Source organism: Podarcis vaucheri (genome assembly GCF_965113315.1).
Source record: "Podarcis vaucheri genome assembly, chromosome: 13".
Lineage (NCBI taxonomy): Eukaryota > Metazoa > Chordata > Lepidosauria > Squamata > Lacertidae > Podarcis > Podarcis vaucheri.
The window spans coordinates 20,059,477-20,086,873 of NC_138751.1; the positions used below are offsets into that span (position 1 = coordinate 20,059,477).

Below are 27,397 nucleotides of genomic sequence, written 5' to 3' on the forward strand. Positions count from 1 at the left end.
GCCGTATGTCCTCTTTTCCCCAGACATGTCCTCTTTTTAGAAGACATTTTAGAAGACATCTGAAGGCAGCCCTGTTTAGGGAAGCTTTTAATGTTTGATGTATTACTGTATTTTAATTTTTTTGGAAGCCGCCCAGAGTATAAATAATAAGTTGTTGTTGTTGTTGTTGTTGTTGTTGTTGTTGTTGTTGTTGTTTTATTTTCATGTGTATGTAAAATGAGGGTCATCATAGCGATCCATAGTTGGCAAATGTCTTCTCCTTTGTGCTCTTCAAAATATGGCAGCCCTATGACACCCCCCACACACACGTGTTTGAAATTTCCTCCCCTACATTCCCCCCTGCCCAGCTTTCCTGACCCCAACCAGTTCTGTACTCTACTGAGAACTGTGCCTCTGAAGAACACACTTCCAAGAAACAGCAGACAAGAATCAGGGGGTGGTTGGGTAGAGGCTGTTTGTTTCATGGGAAGATGGGACTTGGGCTACCTTATGTAGGGATGTCTATAGATGCTGGGAGATGATAGGTTTATTAGATATTATACTTCTTTTCTTATGTTTGTGAATTCAACAGGGCACATCCCTTTGCAGCTTAAAAGGGAAGCTTAGCTAGGCTAGTTTTAGCTTTTTAGTTTAAGTAATGCAGGTTGCTTCTGGATTCTCCTGCTATTTCCCCCTTTTCTCTCCCTTAAAACAATATTCACACAGTCTTGCAAAAGGTAAAAACAACGTTTACTAACTCAGAGTATCTGTTGCAGAATAAGAGATACAGGAGTTTTGTATCTCTGCAGGCTTAAAATGGTAATTCAGTTAGACATATTTTAGTCTAGCTTAAGATGGAGTTTGAACTACAGCTCAGACTTAGCAGTTCTCATTTCTGGCTTGGAGATAAGATGAGATGAAGAGTAAGAGTGAAGAGAGTCAAAGGAGAAGGTGCCCAGGTAAGAAGAATATATAGGGCCACACCCTCTCCCTCTTAGGGCACAGTGGGATCGCCACTCGCAAAGTCCTCTCTAGCAAACTTACAGGTAAACTCTGTGAGCTTCAGTTCCCATCATGGGCCCATCTAGCAAACATGAATCGTTGGTTTGACTGCATTGTAAATATCCCACACCTAAAAGCTGAACAGAGGCAAGTTGTCAAGTCCCAGTGGGCTGCCCAGGACTTGAATTTGCAATGACGTGTGACTGGCAGTACTAGATTCCTTTCGCCCTCACAATACTGCTGAGAATCCCTCTGCCCAGTGGCATAGCATGGGTTGCTTGCGCCCGGAGCTGTACAGAGGGGGGTGGATGGGAGAGAAATGGACAGAGGACACATGCACATTCAACTGCTTAACACCATCCATGTCACCTGGGAGATTGCAGCTGCAGAGATAAGAAAAGACTTTTTCCATTGTCTGGAGAGGTCACTTCCTGGTTTGGATGCAGAAGCTGTTTTCAATAGAGCCCAGCGACGGAAATGCACAACGGCATCGAGGCAGCACTGGGTGTTGAAATTTTGTGCCCCATACAATTTTATGCCTGGGACAATCACCCCTCTGCCCCTCCCCCAATGCTACACCACTGCCTTTGTCTCAGGACAACAGCTATAAAAAAAGCGCAGGACATACAATCTATGCTAAACTATTTTTTCCAAAGAATGCAGAAGTTTCATCTGTTCACTTCCGTTCCTTCCATTGTGCAACCCACAGTTGTGACATAATAGGAGATATGGTTAATCAGGCAGTCTAGGGAGGGGACTATGATCAGAATATCAAATCAGAGAGAAGCGATTTGTGCTGAGGATCCGCTGTGAAACAGAAAGTTGCCGGATTTCAGCAGCAACAGCTGCCAACCAAGACCGTCATTCAGGACACAGCAAAGATAGGAGCAAACAGGACGCCCTGCTAGCAGCAGAACCCATGCCATGAGGCTGTTTTCCAGCATCCTTTTTCTTGGTTAGTATCCCACCTTGCAGGATGGTGGGGGCACAGCAAGTGGCCAAGGCGCTGTGGGGAGCTCAGAGGCCCAGCTTCAGATCCTTTTGCTCAGATGTCTCGCCTCTAACACAATCCTCTCCTTTCCAGGGTGTTGGCTGACCAGGCAGTGGCAAATGGCTAGAGGTGAGTTTGGGTCAACGAAATAATCCCAAGAGTGGGAGAGAGGCATAGGGCAGAATGGGAGTTCAATGCCAGGGCCTCCCACAATCAAACTTGCTTTTCTCACTACTGCTGGAGTTCCCACACTTTCCCTGTAGTGTGCAAGGATGACAGGTGCAAGTGCCCCACTCTCCTTTGTCTTTAGACAAACTGTGTCCATCTCAGCTGTCCATGTGTCACTCTGAAGTTTCTGTAGGAATGTTCAGGAAGGTAGGAGAGGATAAATTTATTAGATATGCTCCTTCCTCACTCATGCTAGTGAGCATAGAGCAGATCACATTCCTTGCAGCAAACAACAACAACAACAATTATTTACTGCAAGGAATGTTGTTGTTGTTGTTGTTGTTGTTGTTGTTGTTGTTGTTGTTGTTGTTGTTATCCCCAGCCACTCTAGGAGGCTTCCATGAGAATATTAAAGACAGAATAAAACTTCAGACATTAAAAACTTCCCTAAATACGACTGCCTTCAGATGTCTTCTAAAAGTCAGATAGTTGTTTATTTCCTTGACATCTGATGGGAGCGTGTTCCACAGGATGGGCGCCACTACTGAGAAGGCCCTCTGCCTAGTGAAGCTTGTTGATGGCTGGTTTCAGCAATCCAGGATGCCCTTTGTACAGACACGCTTCTTCCTGGTCATTTCCCCTTTATTTCCCTCTTAAAACAATAACAACACAAAGCCATCTTATTAAAATAAGAATAAACTTTACTCACATTCAGTAGCAATCTGAAGGCAGGCTTTAGCTGCAGCTTCGGTTTCATTTGCAGGAAAATGTAGACAAGAGAAGTGCAGTTTCAGACATACAACATGTGGCCTACATGCTTTGTTATGGATGAGGCTGCATTTGAACAGCAGGATCAATAGTAGGTCAAAAGAGATCCAAAAGAGAGATTCAAAAGAGGAAGATGGCTGTGTGCCCAGCCCTTTTATATGGCTTCTCTTGGGTCACACCTATCTACCTGGTCACACTCAGAGGGAGTGGCTCCCAACAGGTATTGCAGGAAGTCCTCCCTTTTTGGAGTCACCTTCCTCTGTGTGTCCATTCTAGGAAACAAGGAATGCTGGACTTGACTGCTCTATGTCTACACCCCACATTTCCAAGGAAGGTACTTGCTACCTTTTGGACTCTGTTCTCTTTTGACTCTTCCTCAAACTACTGCATCTCTGAGTGATGATAAAGCTGCTTTTTAAAACAAAAAACCTTGCTGACCAGAAATTTACACAAACCGATGAATATGGGCTGCATTGTAGCAGATCCCAAACTCCCCTCCTCCGGCCATGGATCAGATGAAAATTGGTGAGAGTCTTGGAGGATGACTTACGGTAATTAATTTTATGCCTGTTGTAGATGTTGTAATACACTGTGCCGGATGTAACAAGATTTGTAGGTGTGTGTTTTTTCTCAGACAGGCCACAGGCCCCCTAAATGAAGCTCATGGGCAGGCAGCCACTCAGGGACCACAGCTGGATAACGCCTGCTCTGTTGGATAATGCTAAAGCAGGGTCATCCAGCACTGCCGTTTGAATTTTTGTACAAACTCACTCTATTCGATTCTCCAGCTGCAGGTGAAAGCCTCCAACTTGACAGAAGGAGGCTGTTGCAAGTGTTTCACCTTCAAACCACCTTCTCATTCTCTTTCTTGATCAGGGCAATATACGGAGCCCTCAATTTCAGTGATTCCCAGTCCTAATGTCGCCCTTGGAGGGAATTTCTACATCCAATGTCGGAGTCCACATTACGGAGCCACCTTTGATCTCTACAAGGGAGAACCTGCAAAGCATGTGCGATCTGAGAAATCTTCGTCTTATACAATGGATTTTTTCATTTCTGAGGCCAAACTAGAACATGGAGGAATTTATCATTGTAGGTATTGCTTCAATGGCCCATGTTCATATCTAAGTGACAGACTTTACATCAACGTAACAGGTGAGGGCTTGGCAGAGTCTCTGTGTGACAGTTTTACAAATGACGCTAAAATGGGTGTTGGGTTTATACCATCTGCCAATCAAATGGGGGAAAAGTGCACTGATTGAACTATATAACTGAACTGTAACTGCACTGATCGAAATATGTACCTACCAAAAGGGATTATTTATCTCCATTTCTATTTAATCATTAGTATTTCGTTCCAGATTAAAATGCATTCTCTGTAACCAAAGTCGTAATGGAATGCAGATTGTGTAGCACACTATATAACCCCCTGCTCTGTACTCTATTTGTCAAACACCCAGGTCCTAGTCAACCGACAAGGCAATGGACGTTACTATGCAACCTGAAGCCTACAATGGGGGGTCCACAGCAATCCTACCCCAATAGGTTCTGTCCCTCTTCCAGGGCATCTCTGCTGTGCAGCTTGCCTTCCCTGACAAGACTCACATCCCACCTGTGTTCTCTGCCAACAAATCTCCTGAGTAATGGCATAAATGCATCCTATCAATATTCACACTCTGAATAGCATATGGTTTTCTTTGCTCCCCAATAGCATTTTGCAAAGCCAGACTATTGTGTAAGATTAAAGGATTAAGCATCCCTCTTTTTCTCTTTCTCCCCCTGGATAAGCTTCTCCCAAACCTTCCATCTCAGTGAGCCCAGGAGAGGTGATTGCTCTGGAAGGAAATGCCAACATCCACTGTAAGACCGAAAAACAGCAAGAAGCAGAGTTTACTCTACACATAAAAAATTCTTCAAATATTTATGAAAGCAAGAAGATGGGATCGGGAGAAGTTCTATTTCCTATTATCAATGCCAAAGAATCAGATGGGGGCATCTATCGCTGTAGCTATTGCTTAAAGCTCGAGAACACTCAAGAATGCTCAAGCTACAGTGATGAAGTACACATCAAAGTAACAGGTAAGAAGATCCTGTCTTAATCCTTGTACAGAGTGGTGCCTCGCAAGACGAAAAGAATCCTTTCCGCGAGTCTCTTCGTCTAGCGGGTTTTATGTCTTGCGAGGCATTCGTCTTGCGGGGCACCACTGTATGCATCTTTTGCAAATTACACCAATACAGGTTTTAATTTGCTGCAATTGTAAATGAAATTGGAAACATGTGCTGGCTCCACCATTCCTTAGTTTTAAAAGGAGGTATCTCTTCACATCACAGTTGGGTATCATTTCAACATTTGTAAATTATGGATTCCCTGATTTCTATAGCATCCTGCCTCTCTGTCTCCTGGCCCCACACCTCTCCAACTCCCTCTTCTGCCTCTAATTCTGAACTGCCCTCTGCCCCAGACTCTTCCTGCTCACTAAACCCTGTCACTTGTGTATGACCCTTCCTCCTCACAGTCGGCTCTTCCTCCCTCTGACCACTCCTCATTGTCCCACCACCAGTCCCCTGGCTCTGAGCCATCTTCCCATGGGGGCTCCCTTGGGGAGTGCTGATGCCTCCCACCTCTCTTCTGCATCCAGACAGTCCACGAGTCTTTATAAAGATATTGAACAACACTGGGCCCTGGACTGGACCCTACAGCACCATACTTCTCAGTGTGTTTTTTCCCCATTGGTGAGCACTCTTTGGGTTTGGTCAGTCAACCAGCTACAAACCCACCCGACAGTAGCATCCTCTACCCACATTTTACCAGCATCTCACAATAATAATATTATGGGGAACTTTGTCCAAAGCCTTACTGGAATCAAGATGTGCTGCATTCACAGCACTGGGAGATGGTTGTGCAGAGGGTGAATGGAAAGCTCCATGAACTGATAGAAGGGTCTTTTTTGGGAGCTTCTGGGCACTGCCTGTGGGGGGTTTGGTGAGCATTGACAATATTCTAACTCTAGGTGTCCTTTTCATGGTTTTACAGGTGGGAATTCAAAAGCCGGACATTCAATAGCCATGTGGGCAGGCATTGCTGCCGGTGTCTTCCTTTCGGTCCTCTTCCTGCTGATCCTTGCTTTTGTATTGTCCAGGAAAAGGAAAAAGGGTGAGTAAGCTTCTGGATCAGTTGTTCTGCAATGGCTGAGATCAAAGCATGCATAAACTGAGATTATAAATGCTCACTTTGTGGGAGCTGTACCACTTCAAGTTCCACACGAGAAGATTAAAGCCCCAGGTGTCAAGACACGTTGCAATCTCAGAGAGAGAACACTCTTCTTTTAAAAACAAAATAGGGTTAAAGTATTTATTTATCTATGCAATATATATGTGATAAATAATAGCACAAAGCCAGCAGCGTGCACACCATGTGCCAGTAGAAATCAATTCATCAGTTAAAATACTCACAAGTTAATACAGTGATCTAACAGAATACAGTGGTACCTTGGTTCTCAGACTTAATCCATTCCGGAAGTCTGTTCCAAAACCAAGGCGTGCTTTCCCATAGAGAGTAATGCAAAATGGATTGATCCGTTCCAGACTTATAAAAACCATCCCTAAAACAGCAATTTAACATGAATTTTACTATCTAACGAGACCATTGATCCACAAAATGAGAGCAATAAACAATGTACTGCAGTCACACAATCAATCAATCAATCAATCAATCAATAGCTGAACTGGATTCTACACGGTCACAAAAAAAGAGCCACAAAAACGCAAAATAAATAGCAAAAACAGACAGACCTCAGCGTAACACTCAAAATGGAAGCGTAACACTCAAAATGGAAGTGTGGCACTCAAAACGGAGCTTCTGAAAAAAGTTCGCAAACCGGAACACTTAATCCCAGGTTTGCAGTGTTTGGGTTCCAAGTTGTTTGAGTATCAAGGCATTTGGGAACCAAGGTACCACTGTAGTTATAAATTCACATGGTGAATATAATTGTTCAAGGGATAGTTGACCATCCATTTCAGCTATGATCCATTCCACATTAGTGGCGCTGCTGCTACTTCCTCGCTTGTGAGTCACACAATGCCGTTACCACCATGGAGTTATTCCACCACTCCCAGCTGTTTATTTGAAGATTTTTCAGGCTTGTTTCATGTTTTTGTTGTTTACCTCTTGTGGCGTCCTTTCACTGTTGATTTGCATGTAAACCAGCAGTGCAGCCAATCAGAAGCCACGCCTTGGTTTCTGAATGGTGCTGGGAGTTGAATGGACTCCCAGAACGGATTAAGTTTGGCAACCAAGGTACCACTGTATATGGGCCAGTGGGGACAGAAAAACACCATCCATAACTTTACTCAGAAACCTATTGGGTGAAAAATCTCACAGTGTTTATCTCTGCTCTACAGGTTCCATGGCCAATGAAAGAACTCAGCCGGCAAACATAGTAAGAAATATTCCAATGAACCAAAACTTTTATGACTGTGAACCTCCTGCCAACACTTTGCAGCCCTGACATTCCAACCGGGGGAGGAGGACTCTAATTCAATGCAACAGCCACTGCCTTTCCAAGTAACAGGGGATGGCAGGGCTGATTTGATTTGGGGTGGGATAGAGGGCCAAGTACCACCCTCCGCATGGTCTGTGCCCATCTCCAGGTATGCCCATTTTTTGAACTGGCTCTTCCGAATTCCTGGGATTTCTCTGGACCAGGGATGGAGGACCTGTGGCAGATATTGTTGGACTACATCCCCCATCAGCCATAGCCAGAGGCCATGGGTGATGGGAGTTGTAATCCAGTAAGATCTGGAGAGTAGCAGTTTCTCCATTCCTGCTTTGTTTCCATTGTATGTCACTCTAGCAGACCGAATGGCAGGACCGCAGGCTACATCTCCTTCTTTTCCCCTCCACAGCCCTTGCAGTCTGAGCCGGAAGATGACCCAGATGGTGTTTCCTATGCTGTACTGAGCCACAGCTCATTGAAAACCAAACCAGCACCCGATGCAGATGGGATCCCTGAGTCCTGTACTTATGCAACAGTGGCCCAACGCAGAACCAAGGAGGGCCAATAAGCAGGACCTCTTACAATCCAGCGACTTCTGGGACCTTGGCTTATCCCCGAGTGTTATGGACATTTTGCTTATTTCTAGCTTGCACGACATGGGAGACGAGTTTCATAAGGTGGCCTTATTCACGGAAAGAAACTATTGCTCACAGCTAAGAACTAGGCAGGCCATACGTAATGAATTTAAAAAGATGTTTAAAATAGCTATTCCCAAGAGGCCTGAAGCATCCCCCCCCCCCCAGGGATGATAGGGGCAGAGGTTCCTAAAGAGATGGTTAAGTTGTTTGTGTAAACTACTACCGCAGCCGGAATCCTGTATGCGCAGAAGTGGAAAGAAGAGTGGGTGTTAAAGTTAATGGACTATGCAGAGATGGCAAAGCTGACAGCAAAAGTAAGAGATCAATAAGATGGGAACTTCGTCGGAGAGTGGAGGTTCTTTTTGGACTATCTGAGAAAAAGCTGCAGCCCAATGAAATCACGAGCCGGATTTGGATAATAGGCAAGGGAAGGTGAATAAGTAAATGATTGTAATGTAAGAAGTTATAATACAGTAGAAAATAAAAGGCCGGACAAAATGTAAGAAATTATGATATTGAAAGTGAATAGAATAACATCAAGTTTTGTGAAGAAAAACTAATAAAAATTTATTATAAAAAAAGAGAATGGGGCAGCTGCTTTCACAGCTGTGTTGGAAGACCACATCCTTTCTGCAGATTCTTCCTTACTGTTGGTAATATGGAAAGAGGCCAAAATAGGGGAGGGGACCTCACTTGCGGGGCCTGGGTGTGGCCCTTGGGGCTCTCCATGGGCAAGGATCCTCTGCACCATCTTGAGGGCTTTTGCCTGGCTGGATTGTGTCTTGATGTAATATTGCCTCCTGCTTGCCAGAATCAGGGCTAGAGAAGTGGGGTGTTGTTAGGGACCGTGCTGAAGAGGGCTACAAGGGGGAGAAATGGTAAGAGCCTACCCTTCCCCCTACTAGTGATCAGGATCCTGACTCTTCCCAGGAGCGGGAGGACAGTATAGATTTGGAACAGTGGTTTGCAGAGGGACATAGTTCAGAAGGCAGAAGCTGGGAAATACCAAATGGGGAACAGCTAGGAGGAGAAGCACTGGGAGAGAGAGAGTTAACAGACTCAGTTTCTCTGGAATGTGTTCATCAGCTCAGCCCAAGGTCAAGAAGAGCAGATAAGGTGGCAGCACAGAAAGCACAGTGGTCACAAGATCTGGTTACAAGACATGGTAGTGACATTGAGGAATAGGGAGGAAGTGGGGGGGGACCCTTAATTGGGAGCACCTTCATTCCAAGGAATGGATTCTTTGTTCTCTCCCTGTGATCATTAAAATATCGAACTGGTAAGAGACTCCTTTCTCTTTGTTCTGCTTATCTACTGCCCAAGGGGTGTGTGTGTGTGTGGTAGAAGCTCCTTCAGGTATACAGGGCCGAAGCCGTAGTCTTTCACTACTTGATTTATTTATTTGGAAAAATTTATGAACTCTGTGAATGTATAACCAATCCCTCAGCAGTTTACATTAAAAAGTATAATTATCAGTGATATACGGATAAAATCAACATATTTATAAAATGAGCATACATAGCTAATTATATGCCTGGATATTCTTGCTGAAATAGAGAAGGTTTGTTTTTTTACCTAGTGTCTAAAACAGTGTGACCAGGGTGTCTGCCTAGTGGGTGTATCCGAAAACACATGATCTTATATATGCTGATTTTGCAGAATATGACTGCAATGTGGAGGGGGGGGGAGGGAAGTGGTTTGCAAGGCACTTCCAGTGCTGCTAAGCTGTGCATGAATTTCATGGGCAAGAACTGTGTTGCAAGAACTGTGTTGCATTTCAGACCCTGCAGCCTCCCTCGAAGGTCTTCATTCCGGGGACAGCACACATCTTGGGGGACACAGGACACAGGACTACAGGGCTAGGCAGTCCTTCAACATGAGGCTCTCTGTCAACATCCTCTTTATAGGTTGGTATCTCAGATGAAAGGGTAAAGGGATTGAAGGTTGTGCAACGACCGGGTGGAAGGACCAGAGACCCAGTTGTGGTTCCTGCTGCTCAGCTATACTGCCGCTAATACAATCATCTCCTTTCCAGGATTCCTGCTGGCTGGACAGTGGCAGATCTCTGGAGGTGAGTCTCTTCGGGTAATAAATATGAACATGGGGCCAGGGGGAGATGGATGGGGGCAGAATGGGAGCAAACTGCAATGATTTTCCCCACAACCAAATCTGATTTCCTGACATCTGCATGATAACCACAGAGGCCTACCAAATGTTCTCTGATCTATACAAATGTTAAAGGTACAGGAACATCCAATCCAAATTGATTTCGAGGTTAACTTGTAGGAATAAAGCCCTCAATGGCTTGAGACTTGGGACCTGAAGGAATGCTTCCTGCCATGCTGACGTATCTGAGGACTGAGATTAGAAGGCATGCGGAGGATGATATATTCCTGCCATTTTAAAAGCACTGTGTTATATAGACTGCTGGTGTTTGTTTCTTCTTTTCTGCAAGTCACCCTGGAGAGAGACATAGAAATCTCCCAGTACATTTCTGAGCACAATTCAAAGTCTTGGTGCTCACCTTTAAAGCCCTAAACGGCCTCGGCCCAGTATACCCGAAGGAGCATCTCCACCCCCACCCCATCGTTCAGCCCGGACAGTGAGGTCCAGCTCCGAGGGCCTTCTGGCAGTTCCCTCCCTGTGAGACATGAGGTTACAGGGAACCAAGCAGAGTGGCGCCCACCCTGTGGAACGCCCTCCCTTCAGATGTCAAGGAAATAAACAACTATCTGACTTTTAGAAGACATTTGAAGGCAGCCTTGTTTAGGGAAGTTTTTAATGTTTGATGTTTTATTGTGCTTTTAATTTTGTTGGGAGTTGCCCAGAGTGGCTGGGGGAATCCAGTTAGATGGGTGGGGTATTATTATTATTATTATTATTATTATTATTATTATTATTATTATTATTATTATTCAATTTATTCAACAAAAACGGGTGTTCTGTGGACCTTCACCCTCTGATCAAAGCTTTGGTATCCCCAGAGCATGCAAATGTCTCCCACCTTTGTAGATGTTCCACCTTCCAAATCTCAACCTTATTCTCCTTCTCTGATCTAGGACAATATAACTCAAAACCTTCCATCTCAAAGGGCCCCATAAATGTCAACCTGGGGGGAGATATCAACTTGGAGTGCAAAAGTGGCTACCATCAATCTGCACGACACTTTCTGTACAAAGGAGATTCAGACCATTCTGCTTCAGCAACTCAGAAGATAGAAAAGGATGCAATTGTATTTCACATTTCCAATGCCAAAGAATCAGATGGCGGAATCTACCGATGTAAATATTGCCACAACGAAAACATATGCTCAAATTTCAGTGATGGTGTCCAAGTCAACATAAAAGGTGAGAGCCGGGCTGAATCCTGATACGCCGTTTTCCCAAATGACACATAAAACGAGACTTTATATCTCCCACATGTATAAATCATGGCGGGGGGACTGCTTTTACTAAACCAACCTTTGCGAATCTGGTGCCCCCCGTGTGTTTTGGTCTACAACTCTGGGCAAATTATCTGGAATATATTTGTATTTTGAGGAGATAGTGCTCTAACATGGTTTCCTTTCCTGCCTCTGTTTGCTTCCCCCTCTCTAAGCTCTTTGATGGCTGAAGAACAGCCTTTAATTTCCTAGTCCTAATCTGTTGGAAGGAAGTGATATTGCTGGGTACCTTCTTTGGATGTTGGACATTGCTTTAAGAAAGTGAGGCATTGGGAGAGGTGGCTAATGAATAATCTGTACATTGCTAGTAGCACGTAGGCGGTCAGGCAAACCACACAGATTAGCTATCTATAAATCGGATAAATGGACATAAATCTGACACCAGGAATCACAAGACAGAGAAACCAGAAGGACATTCTATACAAGATCTCAAAGTAGCTGTCTTATTACAAAAGAATTTCAGAAATAGACTGGAAAGAGAAGTTGCTGAATTGCAACTTATTACCAAACTTAAAACCATGGAGAGACCTGGTCTGAAAAGAGACATTGGATTTTTATCTCATTACACTGGTACCTTGGGTTACATACGCTTCAGGTTACAGACTCCGCTAACCCAGAAATATTACCTCGGGTTAAGAACTTTGCTTCAGGATGAGAACAGAAATCGCATGGCAGCAGCAGGAGGCCCCATTAGCTAAAGTGGTACCTCAGGTTAAGAACGGTTTCAGGTTAAGAACAGACCTCCGGAACGAATTAAGTTCTTAACCCAAGGTACCACTGTATACAGTACATGATAAAGCTATTTTTAGCCATCCCACCCCTTGCTTTTTTCTGTAAGACCAATTGCAGTCATTAACAGTCATCAACAGGTTTACCACACCTATCAGCCAATCACCCATTCCCACCACCCTTCTGAGTAATACCCCTCCCCACCCTCTCACTATATATAAGGGTCTGGTGACTTCTGTTTCAGTGTATCTGAAGAAGTGTGCATGCACACGAAAGCTCATACCAATAACAAACTTAGTTGGTCTCTAAGGTGCTGCTGGAATGAATTTTTAAAATTTTGTTTCAACTGTGGGCATACTGTTTAGGGAGAAGCTCGGGCACGGACTGAAGGCCATGTGGCCGTGCAACCTGAGGCTACCTGGGGGGGGGTTACTTCACCACTACTTTAGGGTAGCAGATCGAGGTGCTTGCTTGGTATGTATATATTGCTTGCTGTTTAGAATAAAATCTTTCATCTTCTCACTCACTTGTGTTTGTCTTGCCTCTGAATCTCATTTAAAAGGACCACCTTGCATTTGGCAAGACAAACTCCCATCAGCCTTAGTCAGCAGAGCCTGCTTGGAGTTGTAGTCCAAAACATTTGGAGGCCACCAGCTTGGCAAAGACTGGACTAAACTATACAGTGGACTTTAGGGTCTCTCTCCTGCTTTGCATCCCACTTACATGTCTTGGCAATTTTCAAGGATGAAGGCAATTCTCAAGTGGCTGGTTTTAGCAGGAGCAGTCTTGCACGCATGCCTTTGAAAAAGTGTTACAAAGCATTCTAAAAAAAGAAAAAGAAAGGCATTTACAGTTAAACACAATTATTTCATCTCAAGATTGCCCTGTAACAGTGCTCTTCAGCCACCAAATGTTTTCGAATTCCTCCTGAAAGTTCATGATTTTGGGGACAGGGTGTTGGGTGGATTTGGAGGGCAGGATGTGATGCTATCTTATTAATTATCTGTCCTCTTGCTCACTTGTGTGAGTTGAACATCTAGTTAAAGGTAAAGGGACCCCTGACCATTAGGTCCATTAGGTCCTGGCGAACCAGAGCAGCACACGGAAACGCCGTTTACCTTCCCACCGAAGCGGTACCTATTTATCTACTTGCACTTTGACATGCTTTCAAACGGCTAGGTGGGCAGGAGCAGGGACCGAGCAACAGGAGCTCACCCCGTTGCAGGGATTCGAACTGCTGACCTTTTGATCAGCAAGTCCTAGGCTCTGTGGTTTAACCCACAGCACCACCCATGTCCCAATGAACATCTAGTTAGCAGAGTTTAAATTTACCTTTTGCAGCATGAACTGTGGGAACTTCTGGGACACGGTCGCTTAACCTTATTAGTAATTATCCAGGATGCTTCAGCAGATTGGATCTTCCCCTTTTTATCCCTCTACACAAAATAAACACATAGAAGTCTGTTATGTAAGAATAAAAATAGTGTTTACTTACATAAAGCTTCGGGCTCGATAGAAGCAGAAAGTAGCAGTGAAAGCAAGTCAGGCAGAATCTACTCATATGTTACAAAAATACATGGTAAAGATCAAAATGGGGTCTGTGCTCCATCTTTTCTCTTCCCCCATAGCTTGCAAATCATTCCCATTTCACAGAGCCAGACTACTGCATAAAAATCAAAGGATTAAACATTGCTTTTCATCTCTTTTCCCCTAGGGACAGCTAATCCCAAGCCTTCCATTTCGGTGAGCCCAACTGATGCAGAAATAGCACAAAATGAAGTTTGGGAAAAGGGAGAGAATATGAAATCACCAGGTTTTTCATCCCTACATTAGAAGCACCATTGTAGATGGTAAAATAAAAATGGAAGAACAGCATAGAGGAAACTCCCCCCTCCCCTCCCGCGCAGGGTTTAACCCCGTAGTTATGCTTTGGGTAAGAGAAAGCCTCAGTACCCAACTATTGGGAAGATAATTTCATCATCAAACAATTTGCGACAGAGAGTTGCTTTGCTTCCCCATTATTTTCAAGGCACCTCAATATTTTTGCTACATTTCTGTCATTCTCCTATTTCCCCTGCCTCCAGCGGAGTAGCTAGCCGCTTGGGTGCCAGGTGCGGGGGCGTGTCCTGCAGCTGGGGGCAGAGCCTCTCTGCCACTCCCCCCCCCCAGCTGTAGGGTGGCTGAGGGAGAGGCAGTAGGCAGAAGCAAGTCCCACGCTGCCGTTTCAGGCAGCGCGGAACCTGCAGACACCTAAGCCACCATGTTGCTCCTAAAAAGTTCCGTGAGCCCAATTATTATTATTTTTAAACTCATTTTGTCACTCCCCCCTCAGTGATGACACCTGGGGTGAACCTCACCCCCCTTCTTCTGCCACTGCCTTCCTCCCACTGCTTTCTCTCTGTCATTATCTATATTCATCCTGTCTGACACTTCCTCTCTCGTTCTGCTTTCCTTTTCCTCCATCTTGTTCTGTTTATTTTGGTTACACAACATCTGGGGGAGGTGTGTCCACTGCTTTTGCAGAGGGAGGGAGGAGCTGAAAATAAATCTTGGGAGGAACAGGATGCTTAGTCTGCATCAGCAAGACAGCCAGTGTGGTGTAGTGGTTAAGAGCGGTGGACTCATAATCTGGGGAACCGGGTTCGCGTCTCTGCTCCTCCACATGCAGCTGCTGGGTGACCTTGGGCCAGTCACACTTCTTTGAAGTCTCTCAGCCCCACTCACCTCACAGTTTGGCTAGGGCCATTAAGGAACAATACAGGGCCATTGAGAGCCATTGGCAATGCAAGAGAACTCCCCCCCCCCACTTGCCCTGAGGTGTGAACAGTGACTAGGAGTCTGGAAGGCTGACAGGGTAACAAACTGGGATCCATCTTGGGCAGGCTGGCTGAAGGCTGGCAGAGAGAGATGCCTTAGATTCCATTGCTGTACTGCTGTGTGGGACAACCGCCTCTTGGAAAGACCAGGCATGCTAATGTCCCATGCACACATGCCGCGGTGACGTCGGCACACCCCAGGCACCTACTGTCACTGGGGCAAGGTGGCACGCCTGGCAGCAGTGACGGGTGAACCCTGCCACCCCACCATGGATTGGTTGCTGGTCAAACGAGACTAGCATATAGGGGAAGGTGTATGAGAGGCAGAAAGTGAGACAGAGAAGAGAAGAGAATCGTGATGTGTAGTAGAATGAATGGAAGGGCTTTGTCAAAAGGGATATGGAAATGCCTGCAAAGGAACAGGGGGGTGGGCTACATGGAGGCTGGAGAGATAGATGAAATAGCAGAACAATAATTTTGGGTAGCCTCTGGACGTGTCTGCATGTGGTTTGGTAAGCACCGGCAGCATTCCAACTCGAGGTATCCTTTTCATGGTTTTACAGGTGGATATTCAATAGCCATGTGGGCAGGCATTGCTGCCAGTGTTTTCCTTCTGGTCCTCCTCCTCCTGTTACTTGCCTTCATATTGTCCAAGAAAAGGAAAAAGGGTGAGTGAGCTTCTGGATGGGTTGCTTCAAAACAGCTGTGGTTCAAAGGTGCTAAATCTTTACATCCTGTGCCCCTTAAAGTCCCACATGAGAAGATATATTTAAATATGTTCCAAGTTGCTGACTTCCGGTTCGGCGCCAGCGCTAATGGCTGCTCTCTCTCCGAGCTCCGGAGAGAGGACGGCTCTGCGAGTTCGGGTCTGACCCGCTTCGGCAAGCGGGGGACCCCTAAAATCACAGGAACGGATCCTGTGAACAAGGAGATTCGGTGGGCACCCGAAGCGCCCCCTCTTTACCGCAGAAAGAGCCTTTTTAAAGGCTCCGGAACGACAACGGGGGAGCGCGGTGCTGAGAATCGCTACCCAGCCCGCAGAGTGAAGCCGCGTCGCCATTAGTGGAGAGCGCCGATTCCCTTCCTGAATAATCTGGACAAAAAAGACCCGTGAGTAAGACTGAACCTCTATTCGAATTAAAACTACCTGAAATTAGGCTGAAAACGGGAAAGGCAAAAATTAAGGAAGTCTGCCTTCCCCCGACTGCATGATAATCAAAGCAACGAAAGTTACTAAGCTGCATCCGTAAGGGAAAATCGTTTTTAAATGCTTGAACCCGACATTTGGACTTTGACTATCCCCTCCAGCTTGCAGGGCAGAGGGGAGGAAAAAGTGACTTTATAAGCTGCATGACTAATTTAAAGGAAAAGGAAACTTTCTGCAGCCTCCAACCTGGTACGAACTGCTCATAAAACAAAGGAACACTGAACTGACTTCAGATTCCTGTGAAAGTAACAAAGTGGAAGCTTTATTGTTTATTTGTTACAAAGTTTTGGGACTTTGTGGATACATTATATCAGGGAAGGCTGGGACTCTATTTACTGGGAAAGTGTTGCATTATACTTATAGAAGCCTCCTGATAAATTTGCTTTTTAACACTCTTTATTTCGGTTTGCGGACATTCTGATTTGCTCCCTCTAGAGGGTAAACTAAAAGTTGCTACGCTTTGGGACAGTGGAATTTTCTTAGGAGAAGGCTCTTGTGGGAAACGACCTTGGGATATGAGTGGCCCAGCAGACGAGATAAGCACGAGAGCCAAGACAAGGCAATATCAACAACAGCTGCAGCAACACAAGAAAAGAGGCTCGATCTCAGGAATAACTTCTACAGTGACAACAGGACAAGAAAGAGGTACAGCAGTCTCCATGGATGCAGTATCGCAAGCCCTTCTTAAAATAAATCAATCCCTGGAGAATTTAACAAAGCAAACGGCAGAGAACACTAAGAAATTGACAGAGAACTCACAGAAATTGACAGACTTGACAGCAAGACTTGATTTGAATACAGAATCTATAAATAAGCTTACGCAAGAGAACTCTGCCACACGTCAAATTGCGGAGGAAGCCAGAACTATTGCTGGAGAGACTCAGGAAAAATTAGAACCGATTGCCAGGAAGGTCTATGACCACGATGCAACTCTGGCACTGTGGGAACTACAAAGAAAAGAAAGGAATCTGAAATTACGATCAATTCCAGAGGACGAAGGAGACAATCTCACAGACTTTTTAACGAAGGAGTTTGCTGATGCTTGGGAAGACTTAGAGGAAGACGAAATCAAAATCACAACGGCATTCAGACTGGGCAGAAGACAGAATAGAAAGGTACCGAGAGACTGCTTGATCACCTTGAGATCGAAGGAGGAAAGAGACAAAATATTAAGACTGCATTTCGAAAAGGCCTTACAAATTGGGAATTCACCGATACAGATCTTTAAAGATATCCCTAAACATATTCTGGACTTGAGAGCTTCTTATAAGGACCTGGTTTACCTGCTCAAGAAGAACAACATTCGTTTTAGGTGGGAATTCCCACAGGGACTGTCCTTTGACTATAGGGGGAAGAAGGTGAAAATAAAGACGACACAGGATAAAGACAGCTTCCTGCATAAAAATCAAGAAGATCTACAGAAAGGAACTGTAGACCCAATTGCTGAGCAAAGGAGTGTAATAGATATCTTGAACCTCTCATTTGGACAGAACCTTCCACCACCAACAGAGGAGGAACAACAATTGGGAGCAGTTGGAGGAATACCAGAAAAATAACAAGATGGCCCTGCAATTCCTTAGCTGGAATTGTAATGGGATGAACATGCCTTTGAAGAGACGACAAGTATTCCACATTTTGTACAGAGAACAACTGGACGTGATTTGTTTACAGGAAACTCACATAACCAGAGCCCACAGGAGACTGCTTATGAATAAAAAATTGGGACAAGAATTTATCTCGTCGGACAAAGTGAAAAAAAGAGGAGTTGTGATTTATGTAAAAGAGAAGTGGGCCCCAAAAATGATTTTTAAAGATGAAGAAGGAAGATATTTAGCGGTGGAGATTCAAGCACAAGGAGAAAAATTTTTGATAATTGGGATTTATGCACCAAATGAAGGTAAAGCAGAATTCTTCAAAAAACTTCATGAAACCCTGATGGACTATTTGGAATATAACATGATAATCATGGGAGATATGAATGGTGTAGTTTCTACAAACATGGACAAGACACAAAGACTGATACTCACTAAAGAAGGGAGACTCCCGAAGACTTTTTTTGAAATGACTGAAAATATGGACTTAATAGACATTTGGAGAACAAGGAACCCTCTTGAAAGAGAGGGAACCTTTTTCTCCCAAGCAAAGATGACCTGGACCAGAATCGACCAAATCTGGATTACTAGTGGAATGGCTCCGAAGATTAAGAAGGTAGAAATCTGCCCAAAAACCTGCTCCGACCATAACGCCGTGAAGATGGAAATGAAACTTATAACAACTGGTCAGTTTAGATGGAGAATGAATGACACCCTGTTTCGAGATAGAGAGTTCCACTTGAAGGCCCAAAAAACCTTAAAGGACTATTTTGAAATCAATCTAAGGGGCGATGTGGAAAGAAGAGTGATCTGGGACGCAAGTAAAGCTGTGATGCGAGGGTTTTTGATTCAACAAAACTCAATAAAGAAGAGAAAGCAGAAGGAGAAAAGAGAAAAAATTTTGGAAAAGATAAAAGAAGGAGAGAAAAAATTAAGGTCAAAACCAAAGTCCCAGGAGATTTTGAGGGAGATTAAATTGTATCAAACACAATATATGGAATTGATGAACCAAGAGATAGAGTGGAAAATAAAGCAAATGAGACAAAAGACATTTGAGTCGGCAGACAAATGTGGCAAACTCTTGGTATGGCAACTCAAGAAAAGACAGAAATTAAATACAGTTTCAAGTTTGGAAGTGGATGGAAGGACCATATCTAAACCAAATGAGATAAGAAACTGTTTTGTGAGTTATTTCAAAAAACTCTATTCCCAAGGATTACAAAATGAAGAAGACATAGATAAATTCCTTAATAAACATGGATTACAAAAAATCTCTCCTCAAAGTAAGGTGGATCTAAACCAGAGAATAACAGAACAAGAGATAGAGGGTGCCATTCAGGACATGCAATTGGGCAAATCTCCAGGGCCAGATGGACTGACTTCCAGATATTACAAATCGTTAAAGGAATGGTTGATACAACCGTTAAAGGATGTCTGTAATGAGATCTTAGAGGGAAAAAAGGCACCTGAATCGTGGAAAGAAGCATATATTTCACTCATACCAAAGACAGAGACTGAAAAGACTCAATTGAAGAACTACCGCCCAATCTCGTTACTCAATGTGGATTACAAAATTTTTGCAGACATTTTAGCAAAAAGATTCAAAAGAGTATTGATGGAAAAGATTCATAGAGACCAAGCAGGCTTTCTCCCAAAGAGACACCTCTCAGACAATGTTAGGAATATAATAGACATTTTGGAAAAGTTAGAGGTGAACATAAATACTAAAGCAGTCTTGATATTTGTGGATGCGGAGAAAGCCTTTGACAACATTTCTTGGAGTTTTATGAAAAAGAACCTTCATGGGATGGGGGTAGGACAAGGTTTTGAGAATGGTATGGGTGCAATATATTCCGAACAAAAAGCTAAGTTGATTGTAAACAATGTAATAACTGAGGAACTTAAGATAGAAAAAGGAACACGACAGGGGTGCCCAATTTCCCCATTGCTTTTTATTTCGGTCCTGGAGGTGTTGCTGAACATGATTAGAGAGGACCAGCAAGTTAAAGGTGTACAGGTCGGAGCAAAACATTACAAGTTAAGGGCTTTCGCAGATGACTTAGTTCTGACTTTACAAGAGCCATACACTAGCACGAAAAAGGTGTTGGAGATAATTCAACAATTTGGCCAGGTAGCTGGATTTAAATTGAATAAACAAAAAACTAAAGTCTTAGGGAAAAACCTGACAGATATGGAGAAGAATAAGTTTCAAGAAGAGACGGGTTTGATGGTGGTTAAGAAGGTGAAATACCTAGGGGTTAATTTAACATCTAAAAATTTGAATTTATATAAGGACAATTATGAAAAATGTTGGTTAGAAATTAAAAAAGACTTAGAAATATGGTCAAATTTGAGATTATCAATGTTAGGCCGAATTGCAGTAATTAAGATGAATGTATTGCCTAGAATGTTATTTTTGTTTCAAACTTTGCAGATTATTGACAAGATGGACTGTTTCAAGAGGTGGCAGAAAGATATTGCGAAATTTGTCTGGCAGGGCAAAAAGCCCAGAATAAAATATAAAATATTAACAGATGCAAGAGAAAGAGGGGGATTTGCCCTGCCGGACTTAAAATTGTACTATGAGGCAGCAGCATTCTGCTGGCTGAAAGAGTGGATGCTCCTCGAGAATACAGATATCTTGGACTTAGAAGGTTTCAATAACGCATTCGGTTGGCATGCATATTTATGGTATGACAAAATCAAAGTGCATAGTGCCTTTAAAAATCACATTGTAAGGAAAGCGTTGTTCAATGTTTGGATGAGATATAAAGACCTGTTGGAAAACAAAACCCCTAGATGGTTGTCACCCTTAGAGGCGAAGGCCCATAAGAAAGTTAATATGGAGGTCGGATGGCCAAAGTATTGTGAGATTTTAGAACAGGATGGAGAGAAACTGAAATTAAAGAGCCATGAAAAACTAAAACCCAAAGTACAAGATTGGCTCCACTATTATCAAATAACGGAGGTTTTTAAACAAGACAGGAAAATTGGCTTCCAGGTGGAAAAATCAAAACTCGAGACAGAACTGCTAGAACCCAATACTAAGAATTTGTCAAGAATGTATAACTTGCTGTTGAAATGGAACACACAAGATGAAATAGTTAAATCAGCTATGATTAAGTGGGCACAGGACATTGGTCATAATATTATGTCTGCTGACTGGGAAAGGTTGTGGAACACTGGAATTAAATTTACGGCATGTAGTGCCTTAAAGGAAAATGTGATGAAAATGGTATACAGGTGGTACATGACCCCAGTTAAGCTAGCAAAAATTTACCATTTGCCTGACAATAAATGCTGGAAATGTAAGGAAACTGAAGGTACTTTTTATCATCTTTGGTGGACATGCCCGAAGATTAAGGTCTTCTGGGAGATGATATATAATGAAATGAAAAAGGTATTTAAATATACCTTTCTTAAGAAACCAGAGGCCTTTCTCTTGGGCATTGTCGGCCAATTGGTGCAAAAAAAGGATAGAACTTTCTTTATGTACGCAACAACAGCAGCAAGAATACTGATCGCAAAGTATTGGAAGACACAAGATCTACCCACCGTGGAAGAATGGCAGATGAAAGTGATTGACTATATGACATTGGCGGAAATGACGAGCAGAATTCGAGACCAGGGAAAGGAGACTGCGGAAGAAGATTGGAAGAAATTCAAGATTTATCTTAAGGACTACTATAAACTTGATGAAGTTTAGAATGTCGAGATTCTATAGAGAGAAAGGGTTGCAGTAATATAAGATTAGAATAAGAAAGGACTATGACGAATTAGAGTTGGAAAAAACATTTATAAGTTGCTATAAAATTTGGACATGAGGATGCAGAAAGGGGAGGTATGGGGAAGTCCGAGGAAAGAAGTTTATGAAATGACATTATGAAATTATACTTGTTTGTTTGTTTGTTCTCTTTTTTGTGTTTGTCTGTTATAAAAACTTTTGTAAAACTAATAAAAAATATTATAAAAAAAAAAAATACGTTCCAAGTTGCTGTTAGGGAGAAAAGGTTTCTCTTAAAAACAACAACAACAACATAGACTTTTATCCGTTATAGTTGAGCAGATAGGTTTGAAGGTTTTGGGGCGATGTCTGGTGAAATCTCAAAAGCTGGTGGGCAGGCATGAGCAAAGCAAAATTTCTTCTTCTTATTATTATGTATTTATTTACGTAATATTTGTTAACCAATGAACAAACAAAAGTAAGATGCTTGTGATAAATAATAGCACAAAATTGACAGCACACACACCAAGTGCCAGTACAATGGATTTAATACAGTGATCTAACAGAAGAGTTATAAATTCTACCCCTTTATTGGATGATTTTTCTGGATTGTTTTATGGTGGTCCATTTACTGCTGATTTCCATGTAAACCAACCACACACTATTATTACTACCATCAGTGTAGAATCCCGTAGACGTAGTACTCTTTCCCCACCCCATTTCCCCCACTGCCTCTTCGTTCATCTTCAATCTTGGGTGGTTGGGAGTCAATCTGTGGGAAGCTTTATCATCCAACTTCCTCTCAGAGACTGCCTGGTTGGCTCAGCTCTCCCTACCCTCAAAACAGCCCACTTTCAGGGCTTCCTTCAGCAGTGTTATGTATTGGGTTTAACACATTTTATGTTACAAGGCGCGTTCTAACCAATTGTATAAGGGTTGATAGACGAACGTTCTAATGGCACGTAAGCGCATGCACTTCAACTGTCAACAGTCAGTTCATGCTCAATATTATTATTGTGCTGTCCAGTCACTTTGATTCTTGTTTTCCTATGAGTGAGCTGTTGTCAGTGACAAATGTTAAATAAACATAGTTGAGGAACTTATACTGCCTTGGGCTTCTGACTTTTCCCAAACATTTAACAAGCAGTAATATTGCTTTTGAATCCTTGCGACTGGGTGAGCTCCCGTTGCTCGGTCCCTGCTCCTGCCAACCTAGCAATTCAAAAGCACGTCCAAGTGCAAGTAGATAAATAGGTAAGGTAAACGGCGGGAAGGTAAACGGTGTTTCCGTGCGCTGCTCTGGTTCGCCAGAAGCGGCTTCGTCATGCTGGCCACATGACCCGGAAGCTGTACGCCGGCTCCCTCGGCCAATAAAGCGAGATGAGCACTGTAACCCTAGAGTCAGCCACGACTGGACCTAATGGTCAGGGGTCCCTTTACCTTTAATATTGCTTCCACCACATTTCCCATGTTGCAGAGGAGGCCATTGGCTTCTAACCACCACCACCACCACCCCATCAGATCCAGAATTAGGACAGCAATCTTTGTGGTGAAAAATAAGAGTGCATTTCTTACATTTGTTACATATGATTTGCCTCTCTTCCTGCATTTTATGTCAATTTACAGCAGAACATGGTGGGTGTGCTGTTGATTTTTGCCATTATGACTTCATTATATACTATAAAGGATTTGTCCTATCATCTTTTTTACCAGTTGTTCTCACATGATTCAGAACAACGCCTTTTGACAGTCGATATCCCTTTATCTGTGTGATATGTTTCAGCACATTTAAAGAAAAAGTCTTCATGCCATTGAAGAAAATAATTATTTCAGCTTCCTTAGTAGTGAATGTTTTCAGTGCCAAGTATAAGCTTACCAGATTTTTTTCAATGAATCCAGGGACACTTTTCAACTTCAATTGATTTGTAAATCCAGAGACTGTCCCCAGGAAATGGGGACATCTGGTAACCTCAGTCTAGTAACAGAGATGAATTGGGTGGCTTCCTCTATCAAGACAAGGGTCTTGGAGGTTGTACGATATGGGCCAGTGGGAGGGGGTGGTAGCAGCATCCATAACTTCAATCTGAAACCAACTGGGTGAAGAATCTCACAGTATGTCTGTCTCTGCTCTACAGGTTCCATAGGCAATGAAGAAGCTCAACAAGTGAACATAGTAAGAAACATTCCTATGAAACAAAACATTTACAACTGTAAAGCCAATGCTTTACACTCCTGACACTCAAACCTGGTGGAAGGGAGACCGAACATAACATCAATGCAACATCCTCTACCTGTCCAATTTATAGGGGATTACAGGAGTGATTCGATTGGGGGTGGGGCAGAGGGCCAGATATCATTGGTTGGTATCCTTGGATGTCTTGAAATGGCTCTCCCAAATTCCTGAAGTTTCTCTGGAATAGGGATGGGGTGCCAGATTATTATTTTTTAACTCCATCTCCTATCAGCCCCAGCCAGCATCGCCAGTGGTCAGGGATGATGGGAGTTGTAGTCCAATCATGTCTGAAGGGTCACAAGTTCCCTATTGCTGCTTGGCAGCACTCTCCTTTGTTTTTATTGTAACTCCAGCAGAGGGAATGGCCAGATTGCATCTCCTTCTTTTCCCCTCCACAGCCCTTGCAGTCTGAGCCTGAAGACGACCCAGATGGTGTTTCCTATGCTGTACTGAGCCACAGCTCATTGAAAACCAAACCAGCACCCAGTGCAGATGGGATCCCTGAGTCCTGTACTTATGCGACAGTGGCCAAAGGCAGAACCAAGGAAGGCCAATAGGCAAGGCGTCACAAAGGAATGCAGCCCTCAGACTGAAAAAGATTCCCTGGCCCTGGCTGTACATCTTCCCTTCCTAATGGAGAATGGTTGAGAGCCAAAGACTCAAAGGAAGGAAAGAAGGAAGGAAGGAAGGAAGGAAGGAAGGAAGGAAGGAAGGAAGGAAGGAAGGAACTAATAACCAATAACCAGCTGCCTTAAAGGAACAGTAACATTAGGCATAGTCTCCCCATGTAAATACATTTGTCCCAGTAATCACATAATGCTTTTAAGATGTCTCTAATCGTTTTACTATAATGTATTACTTTGTTGTATTTTTGGCATGTTTCATTTTTTTCATGACTATTTTGTATTCATGAGAATGAAAAGTTGTCTAGAAACAGTTTAAATAAATAATCTCCTTTTCTGGTTTTAGTGCAAGTTGTTGTTGTTGTTAGTGCAATGTTAAATTCTAAATGACCCTGGATTATTGGGGGTTGCTAGAGACTCCTCTTTGTCCCTCATAGGAATTACTATGCTTATAGTCCTGGAAGTTTCTTGATAAGATTGTTGTCGGTTGTTGTTTTTTTGTCACTGTGTGACTAGAGACAATCTCTCAGGACTCATCTAGACTTATCCAATTGGAAAACCCAATCTTAAGTAGCGAATTAGAGCAAATGTCAATTGGGCTTTCCATGGATTGATATTTGCTCAAATTTAGCCCCAAAATGTGGGGTTTTTTCTGGGGAAAGGGGCAGAACCACTCTGACTCGTGCCTAGAAAGCACAAAACATGTAGAAAACCTGGAGTATTATTCCTATGAAATCCCAAGCCATTAACTTACGGTGCCTGGATAGCTCAGTGGGTTACACCATGGTGCTGATAACACCAAGGTTGCAGGTTCGATTCCTGCTAAGATTCTGTTACATTACAGACAGCGCCTGCACAGGCCACCAGCGTTACAGCATCCCGGTCATTTGACAGCGCTAATAAGCTAACTTGGCTTGTCTGTCAACGCTGTGGGGTGCCCAGTTGAAAGAGGAAGGTATTGATTTATGCCAGATAAGCTCTATCACTGGTTCTCCTATGCAATAAATGGAAACACACCTTTTTTAAAAGGAAAATAGATGACAAAACGAATAGGAAGTTCTCCCCCCCCCCCTTGTGAACTTTTGCAACTGAGAAAGATCCCTCTTCTACCTGAAGCTACCCTGTAACCCAATAATAGGTATTTGCAACTATGTTTGGAATAGAATCACAAATGTAACTTAATTTTCAAACTGAAAGTCACTGTAACACATGCAAATCACAAAGGTACATTTATTTGCCAAGCTGATAGACATTGTAAACCCTTCAGGGAAACATTGAAACATATCTTCCTCTCACTCAGCTTCCAGAAACATGAACTGCTAGACTTCTAATCTGCCTTCAGAAAAGTGGTCTTTCACTTGTAGGCTCACCTCACTAATAGGGCTCCAGAACACTTCAGATTTTGTTGTTTTGAGTTTCTTTAGCTCATCTTGGCCTGGTATGTTAACAGTTTGACTTAATCTATTGGGTGCTCAGGGACTCAACTTTCTTCTTCAGTTTCAATTCCACCCTTCGCTGTGGGGCGAGCACTGAACAACAACAACAATAATTTTTTATTTATACCGCACCCTCCCCAGCCAGAGCCGGGCTCAGGGCGGCTAACACCAGTAAAATTACAATAAAACCATAATGGGGGTGGGGGACCAATTTAAAATACAGGTTAAAAATACAATTTAAAATGCAGCCTGATTTTAATAGTAGCCCATAGAGCAAAACCATAAGGGGAGGGAAACATAAGGGTCAGACTGAGTCCAAACCAAAGGCCAGGTGGAACAGCTCCATCTTGCAGGCCCTGCGGAAAGATGTCAAGTCCCACAGGGCCCTGGTCTCTTGTGACAGAGCGTTCCACCAAGTCAGGGCCAGTACTGAAAAGGCCCTGGCCCTAGGTGAGACCAATCTAACCACCTTGCGACTTGGGACCTCCAAAGTGTTGTCATTTGTGGACCTTAAGGTCCTCCGTGGGGCATACCAGGAGAGGCAGTCCCGTAGGTACGGGGGTCCTAGGCTGCATAGGGCTTTAAAGGTCAAAACCAGCACCCAGTCAGCAGGAGGAGCATAAGCATTGTGGCAGCAGCAATAGAAGAGTCAGCTCCTTTTCTGTTTGTTTGAAAGGGAAAGTGCAGCAGCAGTGACCACAGCAAAGCTCTGGTCTTGGGCCACAATGTTTAGCCTCAGCATCCTGCTCTGAGGACATCCCCAGTATTTGAGTGTGGTCTGTCTTGCATCCACTTAGATGGGCAACTCTCTCTTCCTCTGTCCCAGTTCAAGAAATAGCTTTCTCTCTCTCTTTCTCGCCAGAGGGTTTTGTTACTGATTGCTGGATGGTGGAACGGACGCTGCATGCTGGACTGATTTGTGGTGCCCAGAAGCAGAGCTGTTTTGGAGCAGAGTGTTCAAGCTGCCGCTGTTGCTGTTGTTGCTGCTGCTTGATTTATGGAGGTATGTTGCTGACTGCAAAAGAAAGAAGATAGCATCCCTGTTTGCCTGTTAATTGTGCTCTGAGCGGGAGAGAGAGTGGCTGAAGGAGTCCAAGGCTCTATCTGTGTTGCACGAGGGAAGTGTCTTGTTCTAAGTAATAGCAGACATGGCCTGTGCACATTCTGGCCAGATGGCTCTGTCCTTTCCTCTCCTCACGCCCGAGACCTATGCTGTCTGGGGCATTTTACAGCGCTTTTACAGAGGGAGAAGCTGTTTCACACGATAGAAGATGACCCTCCCGATAAGCTGTTCGACAGTGGAATTTGCTGCCAAGGAGTGTGGTGGAGTCTCCTTCTTTGGAGGTCTTTAAGCAGAGGCTTGACAACCATATGTCAGGAGTGCTCTGATGGTGTTTCCTGCTTGGCAGGGGGTTGGACTCGATGGCCCTTGTGGTCTCTTCCAACTCTATGATTCTATGATTCTATGATTCTAGGATGATGATGATTGGACTGAGTGGCATGTTGCAGACATGAAAGCCCGGGGGACAATTGTTTTGAGTGTTTCAGACCAC

General features: G+C 43.6%; 1 protein-coding gene across 5 annotated transcripts in view; it reads left to right on the forward strand.

Moving 5' to 3' along the window:
* The window catches only part of LOC309517640 (immunoglobulin superfamily member 1-like), a 54,937-nt gene extending 30,178 nt beyond the window's left edge, over positions 1–24,759 (forward strand). For 3 of the 5 annotated variants that reach the window (XM_082196953.1, XM_082196952.1, XM_082196954.1), the window contains 5 exons: positions 3,785–4,063; positions 4,697–4,987; positions 5,943–6,062; positions 7,310–7,347; positions 24,184–24,759. In XM_082196953.1, the coding sequence (XP_082053079.1) occupies positions 3,785–4,063; positions 4,697–4,987; positions 5,943–6,062; positions 7,310–7,347; positions 24,184–24,342 (887 nt within the window). In that variant the 3' untranslated portion in view covers positions 24,343–24,759. Of the gene's footprint in view, positions 1–3,784; positions 4,064–4,696; positions 4,988–5,942; positions 6,063–7,309; positions 7,348–7,813; positions 8,626–24,183 lie in introns of those variants that run through there. The other 2 variants (XM_082196951.1, XM_082196950.1) reach the window with 2 other exon arrangements.
* The last annotated feature ends 2,638 nt before the right edge of the window (positions 24,760–27,397 follow it).